The following is a 13,813-nucleotide window of genomic DNA, read 5'->3' as shown; positions in this document are numbered from 1 at the left end:
GTGTAGGGCTGCTGGGATGTGAAACCAAATCCTCTCTCTCGCTCGGTGACAAAGACTTTTCCACATGCTGCCTTTCCTTTGTGCAGACCCTTAGCTGCTGAGAGAAGCCGCGGCATCAATCACTGCCTTAGCCTGGCAGCCCATCAGCTGGCAACAAACTCAGGCTGGGCGCCCGTTGCAAGAGCTCCGTTCCTTGGCTTTCCATGCCATGGCCCATCCAGCTCAGTCAGAATGAAAGCTCCAGCTACAGAGATGCTCTGCCGAAGCAGATGCTCTGATAGCTGAGCTCATGTGGCTGAGTTCAGAGATCCAGGGATAATTCAACCTGCCAACATGAGTGTCTTTCAACTCTGCTGCTGCTCTGAAGATCAAAGATAAAAGACAGTGTCTTCAAATACCACCCATATTCTACGAGCAGAAAATATATAGTGTAGTGGGACAAAGTTTTCTGGTCCTGCTAGATAGAAAAGTCACAAATCTGCACTTGCTACTTATGAGGAATAAACAGCTTGAACTGGTGGCCTTTGGATTGCCAGGAGGCTGGCCACTTGGCTATCCTAGAAACAGAAGGGGCCATGGTAGTACATCTTGCAGTAGGTACTGACTCAGTTACACCTGCATCTTGGGTCACAAAGGCTTTAATTCTACACACACACATCCAGCTCTGTGGATGTAGAGAATGAAGTGGAAAGTGCCTTGTACAAAACAGCCATGGAGCCTTGATTGCCAATGGCACTGAACTCTGTTCCCATCCACCCCCATGCTCTGGACTCTGTCAGGAAGAGGTGATGACAAGGTACAGCTCAGCTATTCCTCCAGCTGCTGCAAGAGCCTGGGAGACTCTCCGCTCCTACCCAGCAGCCATCAGGGCAGGATCCAGTTCCCGTCATGTCACAGTAATGCTTAGCCTCCATCCAAGGCAGTTCTGGGCTGATCAGCACAGCTTCAGGTTCTGTGGCACATCACATGGCCACTCATCCCACTGAACAGATTTCAGCATCTACCCAGACCCAGGAGAACTTGAAGGGTCAAACTTGCTCTCTTGTCTTCCTTCTCCTGTCATGTCATGGTTTGAGGGAAGGACTGTGGCCCAGTTTGCAGGCAAAAGGTACTAGGTTCTACCTGTGCAACCTCAGATAAGGCTGGGAGAAACCCTTGCCTGAAATCCTGGAGAGCCACCGCTGGTCACTGTAGACAGTACTGAGCTAGGTATACCAATGGTTTGACTTAGGATAAGGCAAGTTCCAATGTTCTCATAAGGGACAGGTTCATCAATTAGCTGAGCAGCAGTACTAGAATGGATTCTAATGGTCTACGCCAGAGGTTTTCAACCTCTTGACCATTTCAGCTCCCTTGACCAACTACCTTCTTTCTGCAGCACCCCTGTGGGGCTCAGGAGCCCAGTTATGTCACCCCTTGCCTGCCAAGCTGGTAGCATCTCACCCTTTTTCAAACACCCTCCCTTGTAGAGTGTTCCCTCCTCCTCTCCTCTCCCTTCTCCCTGGGAGTCCTCCAGGCAACTGCTGCAGCCACCCCTGATCTCTGAGCTGCCTCAGTTCCTGGAAACTAGCTCCTGGCCAGACCCTAAGGCACCATTGACCTGGGGAGCTTGTAGCCAGGGCTGCTGCAACTAACAGCTGTGCAAGCCTTTGGGAGGCAGAGATGTGAGAGGGCATCAGAGGCGTGAGGGAAGGAAAGATGGACAGAGGCCAGTGTTGCCCGTGGCACCCCTGACCATCATTCAAGGCATCCCAGGGCGCCACGGCACACTAGTCGAAAACCACTGGTCTATGCAACACTCTGTCCTAGTCTAAGGGAAATGAAGGCCAACAGGTGCTTGAAAAGGAATGTGTTAAGTGAGCTTCCAGGAAGAACGTGACAATGGCAGCCCTCAGGAGATACTCCCAGACTACTCTCAGCTTACTCCCAGCTTTCTCCAGGCTGCAGGCCTAGTTAAGCCTGTCGGGCTTCCCAATTTGGTCCATGGGAGCATTTTGCCCAGGCCATGCCTACCTGTAACTCACTGGGCATCATATCAAAGGTAAATCTGTTGTAAAGTTGTGGGGCAGGTAAGGCTGCACTTGCAAAAGAGGAATTGGGAATGTGTCTGCATTCAGGCACCAAAGGCTGCCTTTGGTCAAGGTCTGGTGTACAGTGGTACCTCAGGTTACATACGCTTCAGGTTACAGGCGCTTCAGGTTACAGACTCCGCTAACCCAGAAATATTACCTCGGCTTAAGAACTTTGCTTCAGGATGAGAACAGAAATCGTGCTCCGGTGGCACGGCAGCAGCAGGAGGCCCCATTAGCTAAAGTGGTGCTTCAGGTTAAGAACAGTTTCAGGTTAAGAACAGACCTCCATAATGAATTAAGTTCTTAACCCGAGGTACCACTGTACTTCAAAGTTCCCCTAAAGTTCCACTTGATCTGAAATTCTGTCTTCTCACACCCCTGGATGATATTGTTGACCACAAATACTCTTGGCCTTTTAACACTCATAGCTCAGAATTGTGCTGCAACTTTTGAAAATGAGTTCCAGGCAACTATTCTTTGTAAAGAACAGAGTAATGCACCCAGTAGGCACTTTGGCTGGGAGAAAACATCACACTGTTTGCCTCACACTTGCGTGCTAAGTGTATGTTGTTCTCATACTTGTGGCTGATGGCACCCCTGTTGCTGCGCCTCATCTCATCTGCAGGCGTGAACATGCGTCTCTGGAAGGAACAGGACGTGAAGTGTGGAGAGCAGAACCACAAGTGACATTTAATGTTCTCCTCTGTTTGCCAATAATAGCTCTCAGAGGACCGCGAGTGGAGGGACTATTATGCTGCTGCTACATGCCAGATTATAGCAACATTTATTCACCATGTGGTTAGTGCACAATTTCACAGCCCGGCTGGCCTGGTTGTAAAGCTATACTGGGCCCCTGGGAATGTATCCTGTAATGGCTCTGCCAGGAGACAGGCAGCTCTGCTGAATAGGACTGCATGGCAGGTCATCTTATTCACACCGTTCCCAACACCTTCTGCCTCTGGACATGTACCTGTGCAAGGAATCCCCAGGGTCCTCTGGCAAAACTCCCTGCAGTGGTATAACTGAGACTAACGGTCACTCATTCTACAGCAGCGTAATCCAATATAGGGCAGAGCTTGTAGGTTTTTGGTAGTTATAGTGAAAGGGAGAATTTGAGCAAACGATGCAATATGGGAGAACAATATTAAAAGTAGATCTCTGACCTGTACTGAATGTGGTGTAATGACGACTCACCTGCTTTTATGTTTTTCTTTTTCTGTGGGGCAGGATTACTGGCTCTCCCTGCTCTACAAGCGACTTGTCGGGCCCAGGGTGCTCTCTGTGCATGTGGCTGGGCTGCAGAGGAAACCTCGCCTTGGCAGGGTGATCCGTGATAAACTGCGCATCTACGCTCATTGCACCAGCTACCACAAGTGAGTTGCCACATGCCGCAAGCACAGCTTCTTGGAACAGAGGTAGGGGCTGGGGCACTGGTGACTGGGAGACCCAAGAGGGTTAACTCAGCATGGGCCACCCCCTCGGACGAAAATGTCACTTGGCATGGAGGAGGAGGAGGATTTGCTACTGTCATCCCTTTCGCCTAAGGGATCCCTTTCGCAGGGCAGGTTACAACAATAAAAACACAACATTAAAAACAATTCAAAACAACTTCCAATCTCGGAAACAAAAGTGGGTCCCAAAACATATACATCTCTAGTGTCAAAACCCAGGGCAAAGAGGTGCGTTCGCAGCCAAAAGCTATTTGATGATAGCAATACCTTCCTGCTGCATCCTTCTGAGCAGCTATGGCCCTGGCCCTGCCAAAGAGCAGGTCTCTTACTGACACTCGGTGTCCCAGGGACAATTAATACAGCAAGGGAGTAGATCTTGTCTATAACCCACCCTTTCTCCACCCCCTCCCGAAAACAAGGTTTAAGTTCTTCTGCTGCTGTAAGGAGGTTATAACGATTGTTTGGGGGCCAGGATTTAAGGACCTGCTTTCTTCCCTCTGCTGCCCTCGCAATCCCTGTGCGCATATCTGCATCCTTACTTGCTCTGGTTGTGGCCGGGGTGGGTGGGGAATGGCTCTGGTGATGATAGGGAAGAGCAGCTATCTCTGGGACTAGGGTGAGTGTCTTTGCAGCCCAACTTTTATCAGGATGAGATCAAGAGAGTGTATTTTCCTCTAAAGGCCCCGGGGGTCTGGTTTCAGTTCCTCCCCCCCTCCACTCCCCTCACTTGGGGCACCCAGCCTAGCTAGGGTTTCTGTGATAAGCCTTTTCAAAGCATCCTCCTCCGAGCGCAGGGCCTGGGAGTCCCCTGTGTGCACACAGGTCCCCATTGTTGCTTCCTCATTTCGGGCAGATGCTTTCAACAAGCTTCCCCCTCCAGGAGGGAGTCTTGGCCAGTGACTGACAGGTAACTGGCAACTGGGATAGGGACAGGTGGGAAAGGAAAGGCAGCAGGAGCGGGCACAGGTGGGCAGGTCATCCCATGCCCTGGGCATTTGGAAGAGAGACTGCTATTCACTCTCTCTGTCTTCTGTTTGGGGCATTTCTGGCTAAGCTCTCTGCAGAAGCATGAGTACTGTAAAGAGCTTTAGACTCTAGAAATATGGTCTGAGAAAATAATATTTGTAAAGCTCTGAGTGCCTCATGTTATCTTTACAAAGATCCTGCAACAGAATTGTATTATTGTCCCCATATTACAGATGGGGTCCAAGGCTGAGAAGATAAGTGATTTGCCTAAGACCACATAGTAAATTCACACAGTTGAGGGGAGGTTTCAGCTGGGGATTCCCATCTCATGCTCTTAAACTTTCCACCATTTTTCAAACATTCCAAAAGGTGGGAGCTTCATTTAGCAATGTAGCTTCCTTCTGCCCTATAAATTGACCTGCTTTGACAGTCTTAATGCTGGTGGCACTTCTCAGGGCCAGCTGCAAATTGTGGCTGATTCAGAGGGATTTGCTTAAAACTGCAAGTGCCTGTTGTCATGCATGTTGGCTGCAAAACACACATTAATGGCTCTAGAGCCCACTTGACCATCCCATTGGTTAGAAATGCAAGAGCAGCCAGTTTGTTACACACCCACCCTTTCACAGGTTGAAGTGGCCGCCCCCATGGCTATATGGGGAGCAGTGGACTTGAAAGGCTGTCTAGTCCATCTCCCTGCTGCAAAGCAGACTCCTCCTTCCATCACCCAATCAGCCTATGCACTCTGGACCAGAAAATGCCATGTACATAGCACTGCCCTCGATCCACCTTACAATAGCTCCACCTTACTGGAGAAATAAGGCTCTGTGTGTGCTGAGGAGTTCAGAGGAGCTGTGCGTTGCAGCCATATCATCACACTGGCCAGCTATTGCAGGATATGTCGGGGCCATTCTCTTGCCAAACTTTTCTTGCAAAGGAGAGAGAAAAGGAAAGTGACGTGACAGGGCAACTTCCTGAATTGGAAGGGCAGGAAACATTTCATACTGTCATGAATTTCAGCTAGACAAAAAGGTCAAGAGCTTCTGCATAATATGGCCCCATCATCCAGTTCCTTTGACTGGAGTGATTTTATCTTGGGATCTGTGGAGCAATAAGGGAAGTCCTCAACCTTGATACTAACAGAAGGTATCTAGGGAAGTGTGCACACGACTGACCCTTAGCCACCTTGTTTGTCTCTCACACAGCCACAACTACGTCCGCGGCTCTATCACACTTTACATCATCAACCTGCACCGGTCCCGGAAGAAAATCAAGCTGGTGGGAACCCTTCGGGACAAGCTTGTCCATCAGTATGTGCTGCAGCCCTATGGGCAGGAAGGGCTACACTCTAGGTGAGCACTATGATCCTGGTAGGCATTGAAAAGTGGTATTAGAATCCAGCCTCTCCCGATTGGCAAGAAAGACCACTGCTGATAGAGTTTAGTGCCCTTGGGGGGGGGGGAGAGAAGGGAAGCTAGTGATGCAGATATCAGGCTTGTGATGCTCCCCATCAAGTCCCCATTCAGTACATGCACCACCTTTACAAGATGCTGAGCCTGCCTAAATTCAATGTAAATTGTACTCCCATCTTTCAGCTGACCAACAGTTGATCCCACAATAAATCTGTTAGCCTGTAAGGTAATGAAGGGTTCCCCCTTTCACGGTCTTTTCCTGCAACAGGCTAATTTAGCTACCCCTCTGGAAGTTGCTTCTCTAATGTCATTCAACTTTATATTACCACTGTAGTACCAAGTAGTTCCTTTCCCCCAACAATCCTCCCGTGCCTGGCTAGACTTCTTATGCCCTTTAACAGGACTAATTTGTAAATTGCTACATACTCTCCATTTGTTTACTGTATTTGCCTTATTATCAATCAGGTCAGTGAAGCAACAGGCACCTAAAATGAAACAACATATACAGTAGGCTGTGCTGGTGCACATATCTTTGAGCATCTGTCTGTATTAATTGGGGGAGGTGTGGACAGGGTACACTGCAAAGCAGCAAAGAGAGCACAATGTAATTGTCAGGAAGATTCTCAGCTCTGATGGTCTAGAACTTCATTTGACTTGCCGACTAGCGTATTTGCTACTATTATAGCTGCATAGTTTGTGCACTGATGTCCGGTGGGAAAGTGTTGTCTGCTAGTATGGAATGAGTCTTACCACTCCCATGTGCCCCAGCCAACCCTGGACCTTCCTCAGAGTCCAGACCCCTTCAACTCCTAGAGGTACAAAGCTGGTGTGGCCACCCTCTTGAATATCAGTTCTCCTGCATCTTTCCTCCTAGCCACAAAAGACACCTGTGGCCATCTCAAAGCTGTGCCACCATTCCTTTGTGTCTAGGACCAGCCTTTCCCTTGTGCTTCCCTGAGGTAGTTTTCTCATGCATTTGCTCTGTGTGTGCAGGTCAGTGCAGCTTAATGGGCAGCCGCTCACCATGGTGGACGACGGGACTCTGCCCACGCTGAAGCCTCGCCCCCTCCGCCCTGGCCGGACCCTGGTCATCCCACCGCTCACGATGAGCTTCTATGTGGTGAAGAACGTTAATGCCCTGGCCTGCCGATACCGGTAGCTCCACCCACCCCACTGCCAAGGACAGACCTGCTAGGCCTCGGGGTGGGGGCATCTGCTGCCAAGGGCTTCCTTCTCGGGTAGACTAGGCAGGTAGCACAGGGAAAGGAGACTGAAGAATCACTATGGGTGCCCGCAAGCACTGGGCATCCTTGGATGGCGTGTGGTTATGATGTCAACAACACCATATGCAGTGGCTCCTCCATGATGAATTGGGAGAGAAAGAGGGGGGTTTCAAAGTCAGATCCCCCACCCACCCTCTTATGGAAAAAGCATTAAGCCAGAGTCAAGAGGAATTGCCCAGCAAGCTGTCCCACTGAAGGATGGAGCACTGAGTTGCTGCTTCAGAAACTTGGAAGAGCACAGAAACTTGAACCTTCTGCAAAATGACAGATCCGGGGAAGCTGCCCAGAGCATCCTGCCCTTGACAGCCTGGGAAACGTCTTAAACCCTGTGCAGAGATGATGATCATATAGTGGAGACATTGTGCCACCTTGTGGGCAGGCGGAAAGGCTCTGATTGAGATAGGAGCCCCGGCTTTATTTGCTGAACATACGCAAGGGCAGGATGCAGAACTGATCAACAAGAAAAGCCTCAGAATCATCCTGGGCCCCTTCAGCTTTATTCCTTTGGGAGCTGCTCCCTCTGCTGGCAACTGGCAGTAGAACAAGCTATGCAGCTGTCGGGCGTGGGATGGAGCACACTGGCTATGCAAACAGGCAGTTGCACATGGCGCTACGAGGCATGTGCGCATGCAGGAGCCAGAAGAGCCTCTTACAGAAATAAGCTGCCGGGGAAAGATGTGCAGCATATGTCCATCCGGATAAGACGAGCCACTGGGGTGTCTGCAACTGTTTTGCGTCCTGTGGCATTGTGGGGTGGGGGAAGAAGAGGTTTGGTCTTGGCTACTGTCGAATTATGCTGCCTTCTGGGAGCATTTGCTGTAAATGTTAATTATTAAATTATATTTTCTGAAGAACTCTAAAAGATCCTTGGAACAGAGCTGGGGACAAGGGTCTCTATTGGACCTCCTGGGGGATTTTCAGATATTTGAATACTGGGGCGCAAGGTAGGGGGAAATCACCATTCATAAGGACAGCCACTTGAAAGTTGGTATAATATCCATATCTGAGCATGCTTGAGCCTGGATAAGGGTCCTTCTACTCTCTGCAGTTGGTATTTGCATGCAGCCAGGTGTCACACTTAGGACCAGATGGCAACCAGATTCTCTTATCAGCACCCCTGCCTCTGTTTTCTTGGGACCAGCACCATCCACACCCCTGGATCCAACCTAGGGATCAAGCCTGTTACACTCACAGAACCTTTGCCAACTTGGTGCCCTTCAGTTGTTCTGGACTACAACTCCCATCAGTCTCAGTTAGCCAGCCATGCTGACTGGTAGGAGTTGCAGGGAATGAACACACTGTATGATAATATGCATTCAGTGATGGATGCAGGCACCGTTTTGGGAGTGCTGTACACACAGCAGCATCCTCATGCTGCCCCAGAGTCACACAATTTGTCCATCTAAAGCGAGTTCTGCTGGAATGGTTATAATCCATTTGGTGCCAAGAACGCACTTCTCAAGTGCTTGCTGCACATATGTGGATACAGAGAGCGCTTTATCTGATCACATCCTATTGAGGCAGACCTACTGACATTGCAGGGCTGTGCCGCTCCCCCTCACCGTGTTTAACTTGCCTGTGGATGAATTAGGCAAAATAGGAAGTAGTACAATAACTTAGCTGCCTTCGTATATCAATACATATCCTCTGTATAACAACACAGTTTGCAGCCCCTCCCCTTCATATGACTATGATTTGTTTTTTCTTTAAAAAACTTCTGTAGAAGCACTACTTGAGGAAAGGGAAACAGAGAACATTGTTGCACACTAGTTTGAAAATGCGCCTACTTGTGTGTACAGACAGCATGGGTAGTAGTTGCCACTTCAGATGACATTAGCAACTGTGTTTAGCAACTCAGAGTATTTAAAGGTGTAGGCGCTGCCTCCTAGATCATAGAATTTTAGAATTTTAGAGTTGGAAAGGTCAAGGTCATCATATCTTAGCAACCCAAGAAGGCGGCATTTTGAGATTTGGGCAGAATGTCCACATTTGCTCACAGGTGTCAGTCCTCACATTATATTATGTTCCATTTTATGCTGAGAGTCACTAAGAATGAGCTTCAGCTTGTCCTCTCATGAGCAAGCATGCCAATCTCTGCCTGTACAAGAAGAATTAGGGAAATGCTCATGCCTAGAGTCACTCCATGTCCAGTTAAACAATCCCGCAACACCTTTTCATTGAGCAGAAGGTACCCAACTAATTTAAATCAAGTGGGATGGGGTAGAAATGGAACTGTTGCGCTGCAAAATGAAACAGCCCCCTGTTCTAGCTTGTACAGTCGTACTTTGGTTTTCGAACAGCTTAGTTCTTGAATGTTTTGGGTCCCCAACGCCACAAACCTGGAAGTGACTGTTCCAGTGTGCAAACTATTTTTGGAAGCCAAACGTTCCTGCAGCCAATCAGAAGTTGCACTTGGGTTTCCAAATGTTTTGGAAGTTGAACAGACTTCCAGAACAGATTCCGTTCGACTACCAAGGTATGACTGTACAGTACTTGATTCCCAGAATGCAGGCATAGTAATCTGAGCAAGCTGTAGGATTTTTCCTGTGATTCACATCATGGTGTCCAGTAAGCAGCCTTTGGGCAGATTACCTTGGTATCCACACATCTCAGCCCTTTATTTAGAGAGGCTCGTGCAGCTCTCTGCCGTGACCGGCTCCAACCCTCAAAATGAGCTCTTCCTCAGGTCTTTACTTGCTTGGCTTCTACTGCAGAATTTGAGAAATGGCAGCAATGTCTGCCCTTGATCCAGAGCCCTTTGAAACCATAAACAGGGTTACTGCCTCCCTGGAGCTCTGTGCCCACTTGATAGCCATACAACACTTTGTGTTCAATTATTGTAAAAACAGCAACTGAGAAATTTATTACTAGTCGGAACAGCTCTTTTGGAAAATCCATTATCAGCCCCCTTCTGCAATTCTGCTGTTGCTTTGTGCAAGACCCATATCTTAGCACAGTGTGTGGACCCTTATGGGAATCTCTTGGTTTATCTCAATATAGAACTGAATAAGCAAGAGAGCAATGCCAGGAAAAAACAGCCTTTATGCCTTTGTTTAGACAAGTATTGGATGTCATAGCAATGCCCTTGCAGAGTCCACAGATGGAACCCAAGGGAAATCTCTAATTTGTTTCCCCAAAGACACAGAGTGCCCATCTCAGGCCACCTTCGATTGCTCCCATTGCCAAACACATTCTTTCCACTTGTGCTCAACTTTTGTCAGATGAAAATATTCCAATCGATTGATTCAAATTATTTTTAAAACAATAGGAGGTCATCACCATCTAGGATAAAACAAGGGGAAATAAATACAACAAATGTCATAAGCCATCACAGTGTAAAACAATAACCTGAGAGAGGGGATGTCAATATAATACAACCAATGTGATAAACAATTTTAAAAAATCATAATTAGGACAAAGCAACTCAGTTAAAATTAGTGGTAAGAGTGCCATTTGAAGTGCTGGCTTAACTCCACCTCAGCCTATTATTTGCCCAGATTTAAGTTTCTATCACATTAGTTTCAAATTTTGATTTGTAGTTAACTATTGGCCGTAATGAAACATATAAAAATAAAATAGAACTAATGATGACAACCAAGCTGTTTCAAACATAGCTGGTAAAAAATAGCTTGTGTCTTGGCTAATGCTACTAAAGAGATGGCTACTCTTCTCAGTATTGTAATAGTCTTGTAATGGTAAAAAGGTAAAGGACCCCTGACAGTTAAGTCCAGTCGCGAACGACTCTGGGGTTGCAGTGCTCATCTTGCTTTACTGGCCAAGGGAGCCGAAGTTTGTCTGCAGACAGTTTTTCTGGGTCATGTGGCCAGCATGACTAAACTGCTACCTGCGCACGGAAACACTGTTTACCTTCCTACTTGCACTTTGACATGCTTTCAAACTGCTAGGTTGGCAGAAGCTGGGACCAAGCAATGGGAGCTCACCCCGTCATGGGGATTCAAACCGCCAGCCTTCCAATTGGCAAGCCCTAGGCTCAGTGGTTTAGACCACAGCGCCACCCGCGTCCCAGTCTTGTAATAAGTACCCAGCTATTTCTGTCTGATGCCTTATATCTAATGGTGCAGAGAGTAAATGGGAACCATATTGTTGTAGGCCACCCCAATCTCTGAGCAGTGTGAGATTCCAGGGGTTTCAGGCGCCTACCCAGGGTTAGTGTTTCCTTTTGGAATGAGGCACAGCAGAGACTATGGTGTCTTTAGGATATCTGGTTTATTAATGCATATATAAAAACTCAGCCTGCGATAGAGGGGTTAACAGCATTAATACCCCAAAGTGTATTGTTTCTCCCATAGTCACAGCCGTGGATTCAAACAGATGTCAAACATTGCTCTCTGACCCTCTCTCCAGCTTGCTCCTTTACTTCTAGGTCACATTAATCCTACCTCTGCTCCAAACTCTGGCTTTTTTTTCTGTTGAGACTCATTTGCCATCTCACATTGAGCCCCTTAATGGTTTATCACCCAGGCTATCACTTCACCAGAAAGCTAGCTTGGCTATTCCACCAATTAGAAGCCTTGATTAAATTCTAACACTTGCTGGATCCAGGGATTAGAGGGGTCTGGCACACATCTTAACACCCCAAACTCATAACAATATGCATTCACTGTTATTACAATATGTATATTTTTGCTTCGTTTCATTGGTGGAAGAGAACTTTGCTGTTGTGCCAAAGTCTTCACAATAAATATACATTTTGAGATACGACTTTATGGAAGACCTGAAAGAAGTCCACCATATGGCAGTCAGAGAAGGAGAGGTGCCAGACATAACGGGCATTAAGAGAGAAAAAGGAGCCATTTAAGGAAGCAGGAGATGGCTGATATTATAACCAATTACAATAAAACAAATAGTTGAAAATAAGCCAGCTACCATGAAACACAGTTTAAAACACAACCAAGCCTAGAAAACTTCGATAAAATCTGGCAATGGTACATATAATAAAGCATTTCAGTTAAAAGTGAGAGAAAACACAAACTACTTTGAAGTTCTCTTTAAAACCAGAAGTAATGGGAGTCAGCTGTATTACCCCTCTTGGGAGGAGATTCCATAGGATTCCACCACCAACATGACTTGCCTGGAAAGGAGACAGAGGAATCAAAGATAAAGGCAAGGCTGTCTGTCCCTGATCAAGAGGATGGATGGCGGTGTCAGTGGAGATGGAGTATGTACTAGGAGAGGAAGGCTTGTGGGGGGAAAGATAAGAAGTCTAGCCTTGACTATGCTGAGACTGAGACAGCAATAAAACATCGAACTATCAGACAAGCAGCTGTAGATATAGGACCGGATGGAGACACAACGTTCTGAGGTGAAGCTGGATATCATTATTGTATAGATGGTACTGAAATCCCATAAAATTTGATGCACTATTTTTACATTTATACCTCCTCCTTTCCTCCGGGGAACTCAAGATGGTGGGCCTGGTTCTCCTATTTTGTCCTCATAACAACCCTGTGAGGCAGGTTACACTGAGGTTGCTTCCAGACCGTTGCTATTTTCAGGTGGGATTCAACCACATGCCAGCAAATCAAGGCTTCCCAATTAAAATTGATTTGGAGCCGCTTCCCAAAAGATTTGACTTCTTGAGATAAGGAAAGTGTGGGTCAACACTTGCATGAAGCAACATCTTCTTACCTCAAGGTCACCTAGTGAGTTCTGTGGGTGTTTGAATTTGGTCCTAGCCTGAACCTCTAGCCACTAGGCCACACTGCTTCTTGATGAGGTCACCCGGAGACATGTAAGGCAGTAATGGTGTGTGTGTGTGTGCTGTTGTCCTCCACATCTTACTGGAGCCCCTCTTCCATCAGTCGTAGCCAGCATGGTCAGTAGTCAGGGATGATGGGAGTTTTAGTCCAACATCTGGAAAGTCACAGGTTCCCTATTTGGTGGGGGCAGGCTGAGGAGAGTTTCCTGAGAACCCTAAGCAGCGCTGAGAAGGGTATACAGCGCAGGATTCGCCACGGGAAGTAGCGCCTTGTTTGTAGCATGCTTGCCACCAGTGAAGCCACAGCACCAGTGCTATCGTTAGGCCAACTAGGCAGCCGTCTGGGGCACAGACCTCAGTTTTTGTTATACAGTGGTACCTTGGGTTACATACACTTCAGGTTACAGACTCCGCTAACCCAGAAATAGTGCTTCAGGTTAAGAACTTTGCTTCAGGAGAGAACAGAAATCGTGCTCCGGCGGCGCGGCAGCAGCAGGAGGCCCCATTAGCTAAAGTGGTGCTTCAGGTTAAGAACAGTTTCAGGTTAAGAACAGACCTCCAGAACAAATTAAGTTCTTAACCCGAGGTACCACTGTATCTTATAAATTTTTGATAATATTTTACTTTTATTTTATATTTTGAACAATCTTACCGTTCCTACAATACACCTGTTTTTTGAAAATTTGAACTTAGCAAATTTTGGAGGGCAGGGTAATTAGCTAGGGCCTTGCCTGGGGTGCAAAATAGCCTGGCACTGCATGAACCTAGGGAGCTGCCCCGCCAAAGAAATCACCGAACCTAAAGCCCTTCCTTGCCAGCCCTGCGTTTCCAGGTGCACAACCTGCCGCCTCCTCCCTCTGCGCCCAATCGCTGCAAGGCAATCCTGCCTTCGCCCCGCCCCATTCCAAAGGAC

The 13,813-nt window shown here is 47.5% G+C and overlaps 1 protein-coding gene across 1 annotated transcript in view; it reads left to right on the top strand.

The window, feature by feature from the left end:
- Positions 1-8,032, top strand: part of HPSE2 (heparanase 2 (inactive)) — a 109,125-nt gene extending 101,093 nt beyond the window's left edge. Inside the window, exons 10-12 of the mRNA XM_083505794.1 lie at positions 3,300-3,445; positions 5,692-5,838; positions 6,892-8,032. Of these exons, the coding sequence (XP_083361920.1) occupies positions 3,300-3,445; positions 5,692-5,838; positions 6,892-7,057 (459 nt within the window). The 3' untranslated portion in view covers positions 7,058-8,032. The remainder of the gene's footprint in view (positions 1-3,299; positions 3,446-5,691; positions 5,839-6,891) is intronic.
- The last annotated feature ends 5,781 nt before the right edge of the window (positions 8,033-13,813 follow it).

This window comes from Podarcis liolepis, assembly GCF_965112155.1.
Source record: "Podarcis liolepis genome assembly, chromosome: 5".
Taxonomy (NCBI): domain Eukaryota; kingdom Metazoa; phylum Chordata; class Lepidosauria; order Squamata; family Lacertidae; genus Podarcis; species Podarcis liolepis.
The sequence above is the reverse complement of the archived record's forward strand: the minus strand, read 5'-3'. Positions and strand labels throughout refer to the sequence as shown.